This window comes from Grampus griseus (assembly GCF_964374135.1).
Source record: "Grampus griseus genome assembly, chromosome: 4".
In the NCBI taxonomy this organism is placed as follows: Eukaryota; Metazoa; Chordata; class Mammalia; order Artiodactyla; family Delphinidae; genus Grampus; species Grampus griseus.
The window spans coordinates 75342206-75365729 of NC_138997.1; the positions used below are offsets into that span (position 1 = coordinate 75342206).

Consider the following 23524-nt stretch of genomic DNA (forward strand, 5'->3'; position numbering starts at 1 on the left):
GGAGGCTTAGGAAGGCCAATTAAAATTTGTTGGATTATGGGATTATTAAAAAATAAATAAATAAATAAATAAAAATAAAATAAACCCACCAAAATAGATAAAAGGAGGTTTTCCACTCACTTTACTCTCTGTATTCTAGTCAAGTAAATTGTAATTTAAATATCCTGCCTGGAAATTAGGATTTGATCCAACTTCTCTATTGACAAGTTGATTCCTAATCTGTTTACTTATTATTCTCTCTACCATTTTAAAATGTTTTTCATTCATTAGTCAAGCTCCCAATTATAATTCCATTTATTATAAATATTTCTCTCCAGGTAAATTGGACAAGAGCTAGTATTACATCAAGAGTGAGTAACCAATCTCTCCCATCTCAAGTGACTCATATAAAATTTCATATCTTTCAATTTACTCTCTTCCTCCTCTTTTAATATCAAAGTTACATACAAATACATATAATCACTTTCTTTTCTCAGTAGCATCAAATATGCATTCTTATTCATTAATTTTATCAAATAAATTTTAATGCTTATAATATGGTAGATATTCTGTCAGGATATAAAGGTAGATTATACCTAATCACCTACTCCTAAGAATTCTCTCATAACCATGCAATTTCCTACTTACAGTCACTCGCTGATTATGGGCAGAACCTTTGCTCTAATTATGGCACTCATCAGGCCTCACTGTGACCACCATTATATGTGGTTGTTAGATATGTGGATTTGGGATTCAACCTACAGTGTCTCAGTTTTCATATCATCTGCTCTTTGATGTGGGGAGAGTTATTTTACATCTCTATTAATAAATGTTCCTTAAAATAAAGATTATTGTAGTAATTATTCACAGGGCTGTAGTAAGGATTTAATGACATGATACTTGCAAAACTCAACAGATACTTGGCATATTATAAGTGCTTAATAGTGTGTGTGTGTGTGTGTGTGTGTGTGTGTGTCTGTGTATGTGTGTGTGTGAGTATGATTGCTTTAAAATATTTGAAAACAGTGGATCTAAATAATTGAAATTAATTTTTTGGACAAAGGACAAGATAAGGGCTTTTAGATAATTTAGCGAGTGTTTGCATTTTGATTTTGTAGCTTGTGACTTTTTGTGTGACTTAAGCATTCGTAAATATCACAAAATTTAATATAATTGTTAACATGAAAATGATTGGCCTTTATATTTAATAGCTATATCCTACCTATTATAAATCTTGAATACAATTTACAAAAAGATATGTAAAGTCACATGGGACAGCAGTAATTACGAGAAATCTTGAATTTTAGTTTACATGACTCATGTGAACAATGAAAAAAAAAGGTTAAGATAATGGCATACTTTTTTTCTACAAAAAAGACTGAGTTTAAGTGCTATTTACTTACAGAAACTTTATAAAAATTCAACCTGAAGAAAATGTCTAAAATAGTGGTTTTACTATTATAAGTCATTACTCTTCTTTTTATCTTTTAGGAATACACAATAGATATAATTTTTGCCCAAACCTGGTTTGATAGTCGTCTAAAATTCAACAGTACCATGAAAGTGCTTATGCTTAACAGTAATATGGTTGGAAAAATTTGGATTCCTGACACTTTCTTCAGAAATTCAAGAAAATCTGATGCTCATTGGATAACAACTCCTAATCGTCTTCTTCGAATTTGGAATGATGGACGCGTTCTATATACTCTAAGGTATTACTGTTTAAGAAAACTTGTAGTTGCTCTAATTTATTTTCCATACTAATATTTGATCAACTGATAAATTTCCATTTTTCAAACTTGGCAAAGTGAGAAATACGAAGCTTCTTTTATACACTAAAATCTAAAATGGTGAACAATTGTGGAAACACTTGTTTAAACTCGGAGTTACTAGTATGTGAAAAGGACTGAAAGCAAAGAGGAAAAACTCCTCGATTTCCCCTCTTTGAAGCAGAAGAGATTGTGGTACAAACATTATGTTTTTTTTAATCTATAGGGCAAGTGATTGACAGAGATTTTTCTCTGGGAGTTCATCCTGCTATAACATTTTAAAATACTTTGATTTTCAGTGGTGTAGTAAAACATCCCTAACACAGGATTAAATGAGGGTCGATGTGTAAGATTCAAGTTTATTTAATTCATTGTCTTGAACATATCGACTCATTAAGAATCATCCTGTTAATGGAAAGATGTTTATGGTCAAAAGAAAACAATTCACCATACTTAACCAGGTACACTCTGTTAACCTGCATGTGTGTGCACGTATATGTGTTTGTTGAGATCCTGAAGTATGAATTTTTAAGTGTAAACACAGAGATCACACTTGGGCTAATTATGAGTTATCTTAGTTGGCTGGAGAGAAAAATGTCAGAATTTTCTTATTCATTTATGAATGTTATTATATTACTACTGTGAGGCTTCAGAATTATTATTATTTTCTAGTGTATCACAGTCCATTATTGTAGGCCAAAATCATGTTTAAAAATTAGACAAAAGATTTTTAATGCCTGAAATTATTTCTCATTATTTAATATTTATTTTTCCATCTAAATAGATTGACAATTAATGCAGAATGTTACCTTCAGCTTCATAACTTTCCTATGGATGAACATTCATGTCCATTGGAATTTTCAAGTTGTAAGTGATAAAATACTTGATTTTTCATAGAATTTTATAGCCTCTGATCCTGTTTATTTAAAAATGTAAAATAAAATGAGATAAACTACAATTTATACAATTTTCAGAAGTGTGGACTATGTTTAACTGTCTTAGATAAAATTACAAATGACATATTTGTTCCTGGCTTTAAGTTAAAAAATGGCAATAAATCCATAGTAAATATATATATTTTATCATTCTTTACAAATCTTAGTTATATCCATGTCCTTTTCTTATTTTGATTAAATAAGGGACTACTAAGATAGATTTGTATTCAGATGTTTTTACACTGCCATGAATAAAAAGTTGATTCGAATTTTATTCATTTTCCTAGAGGCCAGATTTAACTTTATTACATTGTACTTTAAAATACATTTAATTGGTCTGGTGAAGAACATTTACTATATGGGTAGCAAATACTTGAGAAAACTTTAATGAGTTGGAAAAACCAAGGTATAAATAAATTTATTTTATTCAAAAGAATGAATGAAACACAGAGAAATGATTAGAGAGAAATAATTTAGATACAAACAGTATTTTGTTGCAAAGAACTAGTTATAATCTTTCTATACCAATATCAGTTTTGTTTTATATTTACTAACATATTTATCCTCACATTTATCTTTATAAAAATGTTTTTCTACATAATATATAATTGAGCAAGTCTTGAAAACCCATAAAATGACTTTAAAAATATTGCTTATGTCTATGAATTGTATAATGCTTTTTCCTTTTTTAAAATTCAATTTTTTTCAGATATCACATTCTAGAATTTATTCACAGTAGATTACAAGTATTTATAAGTATTATCCTGCTTCTTCACTTTAAAAATTCCCATATATCTCTTGCTGTCATTTATTAAGGATTTTCTTGACTTTCTTAATAATTTTAATCTCACTAAAATGTCCTTTTTACTTCATAGTCTCATCTCTCACTGCTCTGATTTTCTAACATTGACTTATCAATGAATAAAACAGCCAAATAACAGCAAAGACTTGATTAAAAGGAACATTCAAGGACTAGTTGATACACAAATTAAATTTAAAGATGTAGCAATTACTGTATTCTCCTCTAGATATCATACCTGAATTCTTGGTACTGTCATTATTGGGAATATCCTATCCCTGTTAGTGCAATTGGGTGTTACTGACATAAATATAATAATCATAGCTATCTTTTATCAGGCACTCTATAGGGGTCCAGTAGGGTATCCAGCCTTCTCCATCTAATATTTCACAACAAATGTATTTGGAAGATTTCATTATGGCTCCCATTTTACAAGGCAACATCATGAGATTTAGAGTGGTTAAGTAACTAGCTCCCTGTTTCTATTTGTGCCCACATTCCTGTATATTATGATTATACTCTATAACTTCTACAATTCCAATGAAAAAGAATGGGAAATATGGAAAAACAAGATGCTAAACCTTTAGAACAAGAGAGAGAAGATGGAGAAAGGAAAGAGGAAACACATCCTTATACAGGCCAACAAAGATGAGAGCAAATTCATTGCATGGCTGATTAAGGGATACTGGTGGGAAATGATACTCTGTTTTGGAACTTTTTAAAGTTGATACTGAATTTCATTCCGGTAATATGCTAGATTAACCTTTGTGTCTAAAACAATTTAAAACATTTTATTATTAAAATCATCTCAAAAACCTTTAAGTGATCACTAGGAAAGAATTTTCAGCCACAAAAATTCACATTAAAAGTTGAAACCAGAAAGGTAAGAAGGTTTGTAGCCTGAGGACATTTGCCAAAAAAAGATAAAATTGAGCTTCGATTTTGACGGCCTTGTGGATTGGAAATGTAGTAAAACATGATTGCTACATACATCTGGGTTACAAAAGGCTGGACACTTAGAGTAACATTAGAGTAACAAGAAGGAGCACCCCCTCCCCCGTACACACACACATACACATACAAACACTAAGGTCTAAAAGGAAAGTTGTCTCTTCAATCAGCATACCAGGGTGAATTAACTCCTTGAGAGGATTTAACCACAAGCCCAGCCCCACATGGATTTTCCCAAATTTCCTTCACTTGGTCCAAAAAACCCTTGTGGATTTCCAGGAAGTGTAGCAGAAACAAAATCATATCCTTTTTAAAAGAATTCACTTCCATTCTAGACAGCTGCAGAGAAGGCAAAGGCATTTTCAACTTAAATAACAAAGGTCTAGTATCCAGAATATACATAAGAATTCAGATAAAAGAAAGATAAAAAGGAAAACCCAATAAAATAATGGGCAATTGACAAGCAGTTATCCAAAGAAGAAACCGAAGAATCTAATAAACACATGAAAATTTTTCTAGGTTTTATTCATAATCAGGAAAAAAGTGAAATAAAGTACACTCTACAGTGAAACTAAAGAAGACTGTCCACATAAACTCTAATGAGAATATGGATCCACATATATTTTCATATTCTGGTTGGTGAGAGATGAGTATAGTATACTCTCTATGGAAAAAAGATTGACGCTGTTTCATAAAGTGGGAAGTATATGTAATCCACGACCCAGCTACTACATACCTAGGTATATATACCAGAGAAACTTTTGCATATACAATTGTGAGACATGTACAATAACATAACTAACGGCAGTGTTAGTAATAGCCAACAGAAAAGATTACAAGTGTGGACACAGTAAAATGGATAAATAAATTTTAGCACATCTTTACAATACAACAAATTAGCTACTACTACATAAAACAGCATGGATGATTATTACAAATATGATATTAAAAGAAGTAAGATATCAAATAATGCATCCAGTATGTTAACAATCAAGCAGAGTTCAAAAAGAAACTAGACTAAGCTATATATTTCAGAATTGCTTATCAAAAAATCTATAACCAAAAAAACAAGCGGAGGATTATCACAGAAATCAGGTTAGTGGTTACCTGTGGTCGGGAGGGGAAATACTATATTGGAGTGGACACATGGTTTTTCCCAAGGCTAGCAAGATTTTATTTCTTGATTTAAATGAAGTCAACATGGATTATCATTATTTAATCATTATGATTATTCCTTAACCTATACTCATAAATTTTATGCAGTATTTTTTCTATATTTGACATATAATAAAAATGAGAAAGAATTTCAAAAGAATTTGTCTTTGGATGTTGGTATTGCAACAGTAACAGATTTGGATCTGCTAATGTATATATTTTTAATTTTAATTTTTACCTAGATGGATACCCTAAAAATGAAATTGAGTATAAGTGGAAAAAGCCTTCTGTAGAAGTGGCTGATCCTAAATACTGGAGATTATATCAATTTGCATTTGTAGGGTTACGGAACACAACTGAAATCTCTCACACAATCTCTGGTAAGAAGGAAATACAAATCAGTGATTAATCCTAGCATCAGTGGCATTTGTATTTAAATCTATGGTTTGGAATCCTATACTTATATGTATTTTATAGCCAAAATAAAACATATTTTTTTCTTCCAGGGGACTATATTATCATGACAATTTTTTTTGACCTGAGCAGACGAATGGGATATTTTACTATTCAGACCTACATTCCATGTATTCTGACAGTTGTTCTTTCCTGGGTGTCTTTTTGGATCAATAAAGATGCAGTACCTGCAAGAACATCACTGGGTATGACATGTAATATATGCTATAGTGTCATATGACTTTTAGCAACATTTTAATGTGATAAAAGTTTACAGTTTAATATGTTGGAAATATCCCTCTAACTGCAGTCTGACAAAAATGAACAGATACTCTAGTGCAATATGATGCTGAAATGAATATATGAAACAAGTAGGAAAAAGAATTGTAAAGAGCTTGAAATCTCAGAAATGTTTTTAACATAGGTCAAGGGAAGAATAAAACTAAGTAAGAATTAATGCATGAAAATCATACATAATCCCTGAATCTTAAATGTGATCAATATTTTCAATCACTTTTTATCAAGATTTTATTTTTTAGCCAAATCACTAATAGCCAGTATTTACTGACTGGTGTGTGTTTAGAAAGCTTGGAAATCCCCTTCTCTTACAATGGTGCTAATGAACAGTCAATGGTTCCAAAGGGCAGGTGTTGAAAGGAGCAAGAAGTTTCCAGGCTTCTGTGATCTATAAAATGTGTAATAAGTCTGTGAATATTTTTGAGAGTTGCCTGTACAATAACACTGATTAAAAGGATAATTTGTAATTCATACTTGATAAAATAGATTTTTTACCTTTTCTTTAGCAATGTGTTGCAATAGAGTCATAAGAAAATGTGTCTAATTATTATACATTGGTTTAAAAGAAAATGATAACCTAAATTTATGTATTGATATACAAAGATGAATTATTGATTAATTGATTAATTCCCAACATCCGTATAAGATATGAATCTCACTACTGATAATTGTGTCCTAAAAACATAAAGAAAGTTGGGACAGTTTCTAGTTTCAACAATAAAGAGGTTTTCATGTGGTTTCTATGGTAGCTGGTGACTAACTCCATTTAGTAAATATAGTAAAATGCAAATTACATAAAAGCAGCAAAATAAAACCTGAAGTACCTAGTTCTATACTTGGAAATTCAACTCCTTGGGAATTTAAATAGAGGTGTGATATAGCTAGGGGATAAAATGCACTCATATCAGAGTTTTGTTTCCTACAATTATTTCAAATTATTTTATGTTCCAAGGTAATCAAATTACTTTAGTTTTTTTTGTATGCTTCTCTGAGTATACCAAATATTATATTTTGTTCTTAAATATTATTTTTATATTTCTTCCCAAAGAAAATTTGGATGGATTATTTCTACCATTAGGGTTATATGAAGACAAAAGCCTATGCCATAGTGTCATGAAAGAGAATAGTCAATAGTGGAATTGTGTTTTTACATGAATTCATATTTTTAATATTACCATATCAACTATAAAGATAAGCCATAGCCAGATCTAACTTAAAGAGTATCTCTTACAACTGTGGACTCTATGTAGTTGGAGGGTCAAGGATTTTTTTTTAAGTGTACATACATACATACATACATCCATCATTGAAGGACAATTTCCTGAGCCCATTTATTCAAGATTGTATTTTAACAAACATTTATCAAATCCTTTATGTGAAATAGGCAGCATTCTAGGTGCTGCAGTGTTAACAGTGAACAAATTGTGATGTGCTCTTGTTCATGTTAAAACATAAAACATTTATGTTTTAGTGGGGTGTTTGTTTTATTTTTTTTTTTTTTTTGCAGTACGCGGGCCTCTCACTGTTGTGGCCTCTCCCGTTGCGGAGCACAGGCTCCGGACGCGCAGGCTCAGCAGCCGTGGCTCACGGGCCCAGCCGCTCTGCGGCATGTGGGATCTTCCCGGACCGGGGCACGAACCCGTGTCCCCTGCATTGGCAGGCGGACTCTCAACCACTGCGCCACCAGGGAAGCCGGGGGTGTTTGTTTTAAAAGGAAATCCACCATATTATTTTTAAGCTAAACTCTGTGATAATAATTACTAAATTAAAGAAATAAATGTGTAGAAGCTAAGTTCTGCTATAGTTTTCCTTAATTTATGCAATAGAAATGTAATAGTATTTTAGTAAAGTGAAATTTAATTCCGTCATTGATAATGAAATCAAAGAACACTTGGCCTTAAGATTTTTTTTCTACTTGGGATGGGACATTATTATAGAAGCCAGGAGTATCTTGGGAAAACTACCTTTGTCTGACTATGGGAATGTTATGATTTAATAAGTTATTAAAAAAATAGTCCACAAATCAAGGAAGAGAGAAGACGGGTAGTCACTGAAATTATTTCGCACTTACCAGATGAAAAGCCTTTAAATATAATTTTGGCTTAAAAAAATTGAAGCAAAAACTGTCAGGAATAATGGGAGAAATACACAAATCTGCAATAATAATTGAACATTTTAATACTCTTTCACTGATAGAATAACTACATGGAAAAATCAATTAAGATGTAGAAAATTTGAATGCAATTATCAAACTTAACCTGATTGATATTTATAAAACACTGCACCTAACTACAGAATACACAGTATGTTCAAATGCATACAGAACATTAACCAAGATCTCAATAACATTCAAAAGACTAAAACTTTCCAGAGTATATTTTCTAACCAAAATGAAAGTAAATTAAAAATGAATAAAAATAACACAGATTAATAATGGCCTCAGTTATTTGGAAAAAATTTAAATGACCTTTAGATAACACTTGGGTTAAAGAAAAATCAAAAAGGAAATTAGAAAATATTTCAAACTTAATTTTAATAAGAATTTAACATATAAATATTTGTAATATGCAGCTAAAGCATGCTAAAGGGGAAATTTTAAATGCTAGTATTAGAAAGGAAGAAGGATTTTACATCTACTTTAAAAAATAAGTAAATACCTTTTATATAAATATATTATACAAAATTTATTACATTACTGTGCCCATTTTTTAGATGAGAGGCACAGAGGAGTTAAGAAACTTCCCTGAGGTCACAGAGTTAAGAGCGGGAACATCAGAATTTGAACCTAATTTGCCTCCATGACTTCCAATTCATTATACGTGTATCATCTTTAATTTTTTCAATCCTAAGCGATAAAAATGAAAAGATGGGCATGTGAAAGGAATTATTATTAAGGCATGTTTCAGTGTAGACATGAGGGAAAGAGGTGGATGTTGCCTTTACCATACCAAAGAGGCACTTTCTATTTTTTCAACCCAGATGTTGCCACTTTATAAATAATTGACCAAATTAAGATTCATTTGGCATTATATTTAGTACTTTTTTGGAGAGAAAACAATCCCACTAATGGTGCCTTCTTTCATAAGGCAAAGAATGAGAATTAAGGCAGTTTAGATCAGAAGAGACATAACATGTGCAGCTGTGAGTTAGGGGGCCTAAAATTAGTAGTGGTAAGAACCACAAGAAGGCCATGGATAAAGAGAAACAGATACCCCCAAAGATCCATACACAGGGCTGGGGCCCAGGCGGGTATTCTAATTTTATATGTTGACTTCTTCAAAACATGAAGATTTACTCTGTCTTTTTAAAGTATTCCCTTGGTATCATTTTGCCTGTATTCTTTACTGAGATGAAAAAAATAGGTCTAATTCAAGTAATAAAAAAAAAAAATTCTATAGTAGTTTGGATTACTTTTAACTGTGTGTGGCACGAAACTTCAAATCACTGTAGATTAAATTGGGTAGAGGTCTAAAATGGCTTCTGGTGCTCTGGCTATTGTATTCCAGAAAAATGCAATTAGGAAGAGGGAACGAAGAGCATTTCCTATCTTTCTAATGACATCTTTTGGTAGTTGTTTACACCCTTGACTTAATTCTTCTTGGCTAGATTTCAGCCTGTGGCCACACATAGCTAAAAGAAGCTGGCAAATAAATTTGTACTTTCAGGCAGGTGCAGACTAGCTAAAAATTGGATAGTCTATTATTATGGAGGAAGGGAAGAATAGGTACAGGGAGTAAACTACCTGCGGTCTGGAGAATTTAGATGATTAGAACTCACAGAGACACAAAGAACACATTGAACACAATGTAGCTATGGTTCCCAGAATTTTTTTTTTTTTCTGTAAATCACAAGTAATTATATGCTTTTGTTTCCATTGTTTATTTCTGCTCACAATATTGCCAAATCGGTTGGAAGAATAAAAATGGTCTTATTTTTTCATCATTTATTTTTCTTCCCTCCCTCCACAGGTATCACTACAGTTCTGACTATGACAACTCTGAGTACAATTGCCAGGAAGTCCTTACCTAAGGTTTCTTATGTGACTGCGATGGATCTCTTTGTTTCTGTTTGTTTCATTTTTGTTTTTGCAGCTTTGATGGAGTATGGTACCTTGCATTATTTTACCAGCAACAAAAAAGTTAAGACTACTAGAGAAAGAAAGCTAAAAAATAAGGCCTCGGTATGTTAAAAAAAAATCTCTATTTTATAAGCAACAATTTACTGTTAGAGATACTCTTTTCTCATGTTATACTTTCTTAGACTGATATGGTTGCTAGTGGTACCTTGACAAAAGATAAAAAAAATATTAAGATGAAACTGGAGTACCTAACATTGCCCACCAGCAAAAGTATTCTTATATTTTTCCCTAGAAAAGACTTTTGGATCAACTTTGTAAAGAGTGGTTATTATGCTGTGAAATTTTCTACAAGTAGTAAATTCTTTGTACCTAAAAATTATTTAAACTCTCTCTTTGAATCTATTTTTGTGATAGGATTTGGACTTCTTACACTGGTACCCCACAAAATTAACTTAATTTTTAGAGATAAAGATCTCTCTTTAATGTTAGTATTCAGCTGTGTTTGAAAGACATAGCTTTCTATGTCATAGAGAATATATCTGTTTGGCTTTTGTATATTTGTATTCACTTACTCCCCCTTCCTAAGCATATATCTACCTTAACTTACATCACATCAAGTTGATAAATTAGAATTAACTCTACTGATTCTAAAATACTTAAGTATTGGATGATTAACTATAGTTTCTTTTTATAATGGCAATTATAACAACTTTAAAGTAATATCTAACACTGAGTATTCCAGGAACTCCTTTATATGCATAATTTCATTTATGCCCATAGGCACCTTATACATACAAGTTCAGTAATTTGCACAAGGACAAACTTAGGAAGTCAAGGATCCAAGACTCAAACCCAGGTCTTTTATGATGACAGAGGTCAAGCTTGTAATCCTTCCTTTATGTTGCCTGTTTTCATAGGACTCAGAAAAGTAAACATCTTTTTCTCCAATATTAACAAAAAAGACACTTCATTGCTAATTCCAATAAATGTTTTTAAAGCAGATTTTTTCCAAAATACCAACATACTTGAGGACTATATAAAACGGTTATGCATGAGTGGCAAGCTTGTAAACCTACCATAGCATGTACATAATGAGGCATGGGATTTTTCATGTTATGTCCTAAATTTGTAAGTTCTAAGATTCAATGCTTTTTCTCCCTTCCCCCATTTTTCATTAGTTTCCTTATAAAACTTTACCATACTTTTACATTATATTTTACCTTTTATGTTATACTCCAAGGACCAAAGCCTTGTGTATTTGGTTCCAGATTCCCACAATATCCCAAGGAAGGAGAGCACATTGTTGGTGGTACACATTTCAGAACTTACACGGTAGAATTAACCTGTGACTCTCTCAACTTGACATGATTTTAGCTTATCCATAGGATTTATTATGGCCTCTGAGTGGACAAAGCATCAGGGGGCAATGATTTCAGCTTTAAAATCCATTTGCTAATTTTTTAGGTAAAGAAAAACACAAGTTTTCTACTATTTTCCTTTAATCCAAGCCAAACATTCTCTCTGAATTTTCCATTTCATCATTTACTCATCCACAGCTGTGCTTGATTAATACCTTGACAATTTTATTTTTGGAAATTGTGAATGAAAATGTTTAGAATAAAAATAATTAACATTATAAGCCAGACAATGTACAATCTCACATGGATTCTAGAATTTCATTCTAAGAATATGTAATACAGGTACTAATATTATCTAAGGCTACTCAACCAATAAGTGGCTACTGTAGGACTACAGATAATCAGTTTGACTCCAGATCATGTGCTCTCAACCACATTACCAGATGTCTCATTTACTCAGGAAGCTGAAACATTGGAGTATGAGCGTTAACATTATGACATTCATTTAATCATTCATTCATCAAATATTAATTAAGGACACCCATGTTCTAGGCACTGTTCTATAATAGTTATTTAGGAAAAAAATGCCTGTATGTTGAGTATTTAAAACTTAGCACCAAACCCAAGAAGCAAAATATTAAAGATGAAAAATTAAGGAATAAAAAATAAATGAGAGCTTTGAAGCATTAAACTGCAAATATCAAAAGTTAAATTGATATGTAATTGACTACCTAGGTAAGAAAAATATTTTTAGAGCCGTCCAAAATAAAATTCTATAGTAGTTTCTTTCTGTTCAGTTACATGCTTCGTGAGCTTTTTCAATACAAAATGACACTTTAAGTGAAAAATTGGATCAGTAATCAAATCTGATTCCCTGACTAGTTCAGTGTTTAGCCATATGGTCTTGCCAATCAGGTAAATCAGAGCACACTTTTATGAAGAATAGATAGCTCTGCTTGCTGTTGTCTCAAAATATTCTATTTAAGGGCTTTGTGGAATCTGTGTTTTTCTTCTGTTCCAGCCAGGAGGATCAAATGCAAGCCTAGACCCAGAAATCTTGCAGCATCTTGCCTTTACACCTGTTTTAATTGTTTGTGAGTTTATCTTCGTTCTCTCTCTCTCTGTCTCTCTCTCTCTATCTATCTGTCTCTATCTCTCTCTATCTCTGTCCTTCCATCTGCCCACTTTATTTTATAGGCTCAAAATTCTGAGTTGTTTAAAATCCAGCATTTCCCTTTTCTTCACCAAATTATTTATGGCAATAGGCCAGGACCAAAGATCTTGCCTAGAGTCACTGAAAAGTCAACATGTCTGTTATTAAAAGAAACTAAAATCCCCTTCTTGACATCTCTTTGACTGCTTAGCTGAGAATCCCAGAAAACTCCAATTTATTTTACTCAGGAAGAGATGATATTTGAACACAATAGATTTTTAGCTTCAATGACCCCTCTAAGAAAAATATAACTTAATAAAGATGCTTTCTACCTTACTCTCCACATGATATATTGGACCTTTTCTCTCTTTCTTTTTCTTGCTCTCTCTCTCTCCAACTCCCTTCCTCCTTTCCTTCTTCTCCCCCTTCCTTCTTCCTTCCTTCCTTCTTTCCATTATCCCTTTCTTCCTTCTGGCCTTACTTATGTCCATATTTCTTTGTTTCTTTCTCCTTTATTTTTTATTGTGAATGTCAGTGACATTTTGACTTGGTCCATATTACCATCCAATATATTTTATTGGGTTTTTATTTCTACTCATTAAGAATATGATTTACGTGTGTTTGTATCAATATCTATTTTCACGAGAATCTAATAAGTTAACTACGTTGAAGTACAGAATCAAGATCCTTATGAAACATGTAAAGATCTCAGAAAAGCAATAGTAGTAAACCAGCTAACTAAAGAGTAGTTCTTGTTGAAACTCAAATAGCCCATTGATGATAAAAAAAAAACTCAGAAAACAGTGTTATACCTACATCAGGAGCCTGATCTACCCATTTGAGGTAGAACTTATTTGTAATCTCTCAATTGGTTAAAATGTTAAATGAAGGAAGTTTATTTCACCAGCCATGAACAAGGCACTATGAAGAAAATAACGACACAATGTGTTCTCTGCTTTCAGGGATCTTTGAATCTAGTTGTGGAAAAATACATTAGAAGTGCAAATGTAAGATAATAAAGTACAGTACAAATAACAGTCCAATATAAAAATCAAAAGTAGACAAAGACACTATTAGGAAGTAGCAGTTAGGTGACTGGTTTCAAATACCTTTTCGGCAGCAAAATATTTTCTATGATAGATATAAGTTAAGAATATTTAAAGATGTTCTTATTGAAATAGAGATAGGTACCACAAAGTCCGAACAAAGTGGCCTGTCCTATGCACAGAGGAAATCTTGAGACATCAGGTAATATGGTCTGTGAAGCACTAACAAGCACATAGTGTTGAGAAGAGGCTATGTCATTGTGAGCCAACAGTACAGTGGGTGGCCTTTTTCATTTCATTGTAAATAATTTATTCAAAATGTATGTAAACTAACTCTTCCAAAGGGAATTTGATAGAGAAAATTACAAAGAAAGCATGGCATCATTGAAGTAGTTCTTTAAAGAATAAGTTGCAGTTTTCAGGAAAACAAATTATCAAGAATATTTGAGAGAGAAGGAACCATGTAAGCCAAGTTGAGGCATACATATAAGAATACAAAGTAGATTTGTATATTTCTCAGGCTTTTCGTCTAATACAGTAGCCACTAGCCATATGGCTAGGTTGATTTAAATTAATTAAAATCAACCAAAATTTAAAATTTAGTATCTTAGTAGCATTAGTCACATTTCAACTGCTTAATAGCTACATGTAACTAGTGGCTACCATATTGAACAATACTGATACAGAACACTTCAAGCACTGCAAAAACTTCTCCTGGACAGTGCTATAGAAAAGAGGAATCTTAGGAAAGAAAATATCCAAGTTGAGGATAGAAAAGTGGTTTATTGCTGAGAAGTGGAAAGTCTCCAGTACCATGTTAAAAATTTCGATTTTGCACTGTCAGCACTGATAAGCCATGCATGTTTTTAAGCAAGATGGCATATTTGCTTCTATGTTTTTGAAAGATAATTATAAGTAGCATGGAGTATATACTTGAATGGCAAAAGAAGCAAGGAGATAAAGACTATTGCAGTAGTTCAATAAGTCATATATTACTGAGAGTGGAACTAGGGCATTGGAGTGGAAATAATGTGTGGAAGGTTGTGTTTTTTGTTTGTTGTTCGTTTGTTTGTTTTTGCCCACAATACCCAACCATAACATTTTCTTCACACACAAAAAAATATCGTATTTTCAGCCAGTGCATATCTATATGAATAAACATTCTTCTACCTTTCAGAGCACAAAAATAATGAGAAGATGAATCAATACACAGTTTCACAAATTATAAACCTCCTTTCCTGTAATGGTAATTGGCAAAGCTCCTAGGAAGGATTATTTGATATTGGTGAAATGTGAAATACAGTAAGAAGTTTACTTGTGCATGGTTGAAACAAATGAACAAATCAAACAGTATATAAACGTACAAGTGAGAATACAATTCTCTGCTTCACAGCCTTGGTCCCAACCCTCAGAATTTTTTTTTTTAACTTTCTATTTTTTACTTTCCTCTGATAATTATTTCCATTAACTTCTAATTCTTGGAGTACCAAAATTGACAACTCAGAATCACCAAAATCCACCTCATGTCTATTTTTAAACATTGATGTAGATCTTGTAATTTTTGAAATTCTCACTGATAAATAACTGGGATTTTGTGAAAGTTGATTGGAGAAAATCTGTGCTTAGTTTGGCATTCTCATGTGCCACTTTTTGAATGAGAAATTAATAGTGATATTAGTTAATATTTCATAGTATCAATAACATGACCTAATAATGTTTGCTAATCATATTGCTAATACTTAATATTATTAATTGTATTAGTATATGATCTAAATAGTTATTATATTATTGGTCTTGGTGCTTAAAATATATTTTGTATATTTAACTATACGATTAATCTATAAGTAAGAGTATTTAATATATAACCAGACACATATGTATCTTTAATAGTGAGAATGGGATGGATTTCTCAAAATGTTAAGTTCAGCTCTTCTTAGTGACTTTTTAAAATAACAAAAAAAATGGCATATTCTCAAAACTACATCATTTGAAGTAAAAGGAAATTCTATTCAATTGTGTTGTTTCTTTTTATGTCATTTAAATGGATCTATTTTATTTTTTCAATGTTTGCTATTTGGGGGGCAGCAGGATTTTTATTTGAGAAATTGTAAGGTGGGTTTTGCTGTTGTACTTCAGATAAATAAGGCATATAATGTTTATATTGTTCCAATTAATTTTTCAGTGGTTTCCAAGGTCACAAATGTGTCGAAAGTATTTTATTTTACTGATACTGTGTCAGCTCTTTGGCTATTTTTCTCAATACATATAAAATTCATTCCTAGTCACATTCATCATTCAATAAAGCGTAGTTTCTTTCAATTTATGAATTAGTGGCGTTTTGGGGGAGGCAGCAGGAAACTAGAAAATTGTCAATCTAAATTGTCACTGCAATAAGAAGCTCTCCATGATTTTGACCACCAGGGATTGGTCAATGTTTTAAATGAACCATTTGCAGTTTTCCTCCATTTTTGTGTACTTTAATGTTTAATCATACCTCTCATGCACAACTGATATCTTCTAACAAACACACCATCTTCCCATTTATGGCAGTTCTGAATGATATATGGAATGTGTTTTATGCCATATAACCTTGAAATTGCGGACTAACAAACTTGCATTTTAACCACTTTTCACTCTGGTTAACATTGGAACATATGTTATTTAAGTATTAAGTAACAACAAAATGAATACCAATTTGCCTCATTTTTATACGTAAGTTTAGTGCTCCACTAAAATTTAGGAGTCTAGTCGAGTATCTCCAGGTGTCAATCTCAAAAACATTTATTAACATTTATTAACATTTAATATTTAACATTTAACATTTAATAACATACTGCCTCTGTTTTTCATGATATATCTAGGCAAGTGAAGTCATGCATTTGTGTTTAGGGCATGGCTTCTTATCTTCAGGCTGCATATTTTGTTCCTAATATGGATGTTATGACTTGTGTGATGGTTTTATCTTTTTAAAATATCACTAAATGTGATTATTTGCTTCTCTTTGCATCTACTGAATGTTTAATATGTAGTGGGTCAGATTCTATGTTTCTTTTCAGAAATGAAATGGGTTTGAATATAGGTCCAAATTTTTAAAAATTATCATTTTTTGTGTTTAATTTTTAAAATCTTTCTCATACAATGTTTAATTTTCATGGCTTTGAGATTTATTTATTTCAAAATTTAGGATGAAAAAATTTTATAAACATTTTCATTAGAATTTAAAATCAGGATAAAACAATTGTTATAATCTCAGCATTGTATTCAGTGTTTACATAATGACACCACTGATTATAATAAATTGTGAGATTCACATTTTAAAATAATCCCTGAAATATGTGGAAGTCCTGAGAGATGAAGAGTTACTAAAACGGCAATCTTCACTCATATTTTACTTGCCATTTTATTCAAGCGTTCATTAATGTATTTCTTTCCAGGAACATTTTTGATGAGGTCCAAGTTTTTGTTGTTGTTTTTATTGTTATTATTGCTTGTTTTAGCACATATTTTATAGTCAATTATGATATATCCTCTCCAGGAATCAACAGTAGCAATGACAATTACAGCACTATTATCAATTGGCAAGGGAATAGTTGCTATGTTTCAAATATTTCGTTTGGTGTTTTATGTATGTCATCTCATTTACTCATCAAACAGATCTATGTATTGTTATTGTGGCTTTGGTATGGCAACAGACACAGACACAAAAGAGCAGTGACATTTCCTGTTCAAAGTTACAGGACTCTACTGGGCAGAGCTGGAATTTCAGCCTAAGTAATTGCTTTAATATTGCACAATATCCTGACTCCAAAGTGATTGCTCCAAAGTGATTGTTCCAAAGTGTTGGCTTTAATATTCCACAGTATCCTGGCCATGCTCAATTTTTTATATTTTTAAAAATTCTTGTTCTTATTTAAGTATTATTCAGAACATGGTATCATCAAGAGTTAGTTTGATATGTGTCCCAAAAAATCTTGGTAAAAATAATAACTATTACTACTAGGCAAGACGAAGCATGGATCATTTTACATGTTATGAAGTTTATTCAGCACAACCATCACAAAAATTAGGTGGTAATATAATTCCAGCTGGATAGCTGGAATGAGCAGAATTTTGGTAGAATTAGAAGAATTTTGAATACCAGTTCTTCCCCAACCTGAATTTTTACCTCCTGCACATTCTGTCTCCCAAATATGATGCTTTGTGCCTATCCACAACTCCAGACCTCATATCTTTTTTATTCATTCATAGCTCCTCAAAGTTTTCTGCTTTATCAGAATGTTATCTTTAGTATTTGTTCTCATTATTACTAAATAAAGTACAGAATATAACCATAGCAAACAAACACATGTTTATAGCATTGTAAATGTTTTACTGTAAAATATCATAGAAAAATATAGTTTATTCTCATTTTAGAATTAGATTCATGGTTAACAATAATTCAGTAGAACAACTTTCTAAAGGTATAAAATATATTTAATTTTGAGTGTTTTTTTCCCTGCAAAACCTTTGGAATGTAAAATAATATTTTTATGTGCTACACGGTAAATTATAATCTAAAAACATGTTAGAATTGGGTATTCATTTGATTTTTGGAAAATAAGATTATTTTTACTGCATGTCAGTCTCTCAGAGTTTGCCTTGAGGGGACAAATTGATCTTTTTTATGATTTTTTTTCTCAAAACTCATTTATTATTTTACTCAGATGTCCTCTGGACTCCATCCAGGATCTACTCTCATTCCAATGAATAGCCTTTCTCTGCCGCAAGGAGAAGATGATTATGGGTACCAGTGCTTGGAGGGAAAAGATTGTGCCAGCTTCTTCTGTTGCTTTGAAGACTGCAGAACAGGATCATGGAGGGAAGGGAGGATACATATACGCATTGCCAAAATTGATTCCTATTCTCGAATATTTTTCCCAACAGCTTTTGCCTTGTTCAATCTGGTTTACTGGGTTGGCTATCTTTACTTATAAATTCTACTTACTAGGCAAAACTCATAAGAAGTCTGACTAAATCCAATATAATCGACTGTCCTTCAGTAACATGACGTTTAAATTTAAAATGCAGAGAAACCAATGGTTAAAATGTGAATAGTTATTTTAACTATTTTACAGCTTTCTTGGGTAAATAAAGTAGCAGCTTTTAGATTAATATATGTAAATTTATGTAAAACAGATTAGTTGCAAAATTCAGTATATTAAAATAGTATTATATATTTGTACTTTAATTTTCTTTATTTTTACATATATCCTATTATGATTTTGAATTTATAAGTTCTGTGATTCATATTTCAAAGATGGAATAATTTTAATATATATTTTATTTAAACATAACCTATCGTTTGTAATGGTAGCTTAATCTAATGCCTAATATTTATGTAATATGTTTTTGCCTAGAAAATATTGTTAATTTGATTTTTTTTTTTTTTTGCTTTTTATTTTTATGCTCTGTTTGGACTAGAGTTAGTTGAAAACATATGAAACATATGAAAACAATGATTTCATTGGATTGACTTCCAAGAAACTTTACTCCCCAAAACAAATTAATTTATTTTTAATTTTTTTATTATTTAAAAAAGAAAAGGCCATTTTACCTTATCTTTGATCCAATTCATTTCCTGATGAAACATTAAATAAAACTCCAGTTATATTTAGGTTTGGTGATTTACAAACTAAGATGGAAACCATCAAAGTAATTTAAATACAAGGTGAAAAAAAAAATGAAGAATATTGCATTTAACCATTTTATTCTCTGCCGCATAGCACTTATGAAGAATGAAGAGATTAACACTGAAGTGTTTAGATCTACCGATCCTGAACTTAAATACAGAAAGAACTGACTTTTTCTTAACCCTCTACAAAAATGTTACATTCCTTAAATTAACCAAAAACATTGAGGAACAGGGCTTCTATTTGCTCATTGTGGCTAAAGAATTATTATCTAGCAAATTGATTTGAAATGCATATTGAGGATATGGTCTTAATTACGTGCTATTAACATTTTTCAGACCAGAAATGTTCTAGAAACACAGTCTTAGGCTTGTGTTCTATATCGCCTTTCCCAGTTCCTAAATTTGGACTTGGTCAGCTTTATGACTTTGTTATCAATTTTAATGATATTCTCTTTTTTTAAAAGATGTGAGCAGGCACAAAAATCATGTTAAAGGTGGAGTTCTGTTAGAGGCACCTCTAATGAACATGAGTGTGTGGAGCTCTCTCAATTCTGAGAGGAACAAAAATAGTCTTACTATAGTTTAAAGCCTGTTGCTTAATAGTTTCCAAAATGTCTGTTTTGTTAAGAGGCGAGATAAATTTAGGCTTTAATTAATCTATTCCTGTAACTAGTTGGGCATATCAACTATTTATAAGAACTCCCTATTCATTCACCATTACCTAATTATCTGTAAAATCACCAGAGTGATCTTGAAGATAGCCTTTAAAAATTGTTTCCATTGTCAAGAGCAACTATCAGGATGAATAATTTTGTGATCAAGGCCTATCTTACGGTATGTGGAGGAAGCTATCACCTGTGCGCCTGACACCATGTGGGTAGTGAATACATGTGTATGCTCTGGCATGGTTATACTTATGATTTTAGAATATATAGTGTTTTGGTTTTTTTAATCTAAATATGTTTCATTGGGTATCCATCACCTACATATGAACTTTTTTACTTTGCTTATAAATCTTGGAAAAACGTAAGCATGAATTAAATGATATTGCCCAAATATCCACCGACACTGGTTTTTTCTGAATGGAGAGCCAAATTAAACTTTGGCCATGTATATATTCACTTACAAAGTGCTCATGCATTCATTGTTATAACATTGAGTATTGATGGATATTCTTAACGTAAGCATTCATTTAAAGATAAATGAAAAATGAAGTACCAACGAAGAATAAATCATTTCACTAAAATGTATCATGGCTATTTCCATGCTTTAAGCTATAGCCTGCTCATTACCATGGGGGCAATTTTAATTCTGGGATTCTTTCAAGTCTATCAGCATGACCCTATTTTAAAATTCTTAAAAATGCTTAATATTAGTAGCTTTGATTTTCTCACTGGTGTTCCATTAACTTGGCTTTAAATGTTGACAGTATTTACAAGTGGAAATAAAATATGATATGATGATAAAAATATGACAGATGCTTTTCTATATACATTCATTGTATATACCATCAAAACTAGTGCTTTGTTTTCAAAGCCAGTGGCATTTTGAGCAGTTCTGTTTAAACAAGCAGATCAGAAAGGGAAGTGTGTAAAAATCTTATTATTTCTAAAAATGAGAATGAAAAGGTGAAAATGCAGTTAGATTATTTTTACAAGAAATCAAATAGAGCTTACTTTCAAAGGGTATGCAGTCTAATCCCTGTTTCTCTCTTCTTTCAAGTATTAGTTTTATCATCTTGAGAAATTATTTTTTAAAAATCCTCCTCTTTCTCCAGGTGAGTTATATCTTAATTTTATTGGATTCACTGGTACTTGTGTTCCCTGACTGATTTAAATGTTTTTAACACTAATATAGACCAAAAAAGTGGATATAGATGAGGGGAGAGATAATTAGAGCAGAGGGACTTAGAATAATTTGGAAAAGTGTTCATTCACATCGAGCCATCCTCTAAATATGTGACCAGGATCTAGAAGTATCAAGAAGGGAAACTGTGACTAGCATGATTTTATTCTCTTGGGTTTACAATTGCATGATAATATTTTATCTATTCTTGAATTGCATAGATAGACTCAATTGAAATCAATTCCTAAAAGGCCAAGTAGTTTCTGGAAAAAAAAAAAGAACTTAGATTTCCTGAGAATTCAGTAGGGAAAGGGCAAAATTAAAGAATACCTCTAACTAAATATAAAGTGTTAATGTAAGCAGAAATTAGATAATTCATTGGCTACATTTTATTTTAAAGATATAGATTTCATTAAGGAGTTTTGAAAACATTAATTTTAGGTTAAAGTACAATAAATGTGGGTAAATATACAAATAATCACCAGGGTTTTTTTTCCCCTTTAGTGTGTTCCCATATTCTGACATCAAATTTAATCATAAAATATCTTATATTTCAGTTTAAGAACAAGATCAATATCGAGACTTGCATTCTTTCCAATGATTCAGCATCAAAAAGAATGATTGACAGTACTCTCACATCAAGGGCTCATAATTGTAAGATGTGAAATTGTATTCCAAGTCAAGGTGTTGTGAAGAAATGCATCTCGTACTTTGATTACACAAGAGATTTAGATAGGATGATTTGTTTGAGTTTAAAATTTAAATTAATAACCAAAAATTGATTAGATATATAATAAATGAATAAATATATGCACAAATTATCAGTTTTATACCAGTGTCTATTTTCACTCTTGCAAAATTCAGCAAGATACTATTCACAATTATTTCATTGATCTTAGTGCTGGAGTTTAAGTGATCACTTAGACATTCAATAATTTAGCATATGTCCCACCAAAAACATTTTGAAAATAATTTCTGACCAAGCTATTTTTCTTTATATCATCAAATTTATTTAACTCCTCAATGTCACACCAAATGAAGTCTAGACATACTTGGTATTATGTTTCTGTTGGTCATTGTTTTTTACTGCTAGCGAGCCCTTGACAGAGCACTGTAAAGTCACAGAAACCATTACCAAGCCTCTATCAAAACATTCCAAATGGAGTTTCCAGACCCTGTTGACCACATTGCTGTAGTCAATGTAAGGTCAGTTCTGTCTTTTTTTGCTTGTGCATTTTGGAAATGACATAACCTAATTCAAATATTTATGCAGCACTTCTTATATATAAAGTACTGACTTAGATACAATAGGGAATATAAAAATGAACTCTGGAGGAGATTATAATATAATCAGAAGACTAGTTATACAATTTAAGGGATGGAGGATAACTCTGCGAAAGTTTCTTGGAGAATATAGGCTTAGAGATGGGAGCTTGAGAATTCAATATGTCAATAGGCGAGGTTAACAGAGAATACATTTTGCAGTTGAGTAAATAGCTTGAATAAAGAAACAGAAGCATGGGCACAAATAAAAGTTCCATTTCAATTGAAGGTTAAGATTCATATAGGGAAGCAAAGATGAGGCTAGAAAGATAAGTCTAGCCCTATGGTAGAGAGGCAAGAATATGAACTTCAGAGGGCTGAGTGATATCAATTCTTGAAGAGTTCACAAAGATACACGAGTACAGAAGCACCATTATTAATATCGCAAGAGTTTCATTTATTGGTGTGTGATGTTTGGAGTAAGGAAAGCCAGTTAGGAAGCTACTGTAATACATGAGGTGAGAAAGAATGAAGGTCAGTACGCAGGTGATTGAAGTTCAATGGAGAAGGGGGAAAGACAGATCTTGAATAAAAAAGGAAAAATGGCAGCATGAAGCTGTGATTAACAGGCAACTGAGTGACATGTTGTGTGTAAGAGAGGGGATCCTGTATTGCATAGTAGGTATTTGGGTGTAAATGAACACTAAAACACTGCAAGGAAATTCTGGATGTATTACAATCTTGTTTGCTGTTACTTTTAAAATTTTAATCA

General features: G+C 31.6%; 1 protein-coding gene across 2 annotated transcripts in view; it reads left to right on the forward strand.

Moving 5' to 3' along the window:
- GABRG1 (gamma-aminobutyric acid type A receptor subunit gamma1) overlaps positions 1–18946 on the forward strand; it is a gene marked incomplete at both ends in the record, with an annotated part of 62860 nt that extends 43914 nt beyond the window's left edge. Inside the window, 6 exons of one of the 2 annotated variants that reach the window (XM_082653818.1) lie at positions 1471–1691; positions 2533–2615; positions 5831–5968; positions 6095–6247; positions 10307–10518; positions 18677–18946. In XM_082653818.1, coding sequence (XP_082509944.1) covers positions 1471–1691; positions 2533–2615; positions 5831–5968; positions 6095–6247; positions 10307–10518; positions 18677–18946 — 1077 coding nt within the window. The remainder of the gene's footprint in view (positions 1–1470; positions 1692–2532; positions 2616–5830; positions 5969–6094; positions 6248–10306; positions 10519–18676) is intronic. The other variant, XM_082653819.1, reaches the window with a different exon arrangement.
- Between the last annotated feature and the right edge of the window lie 4578 nt (positions 18947–23524).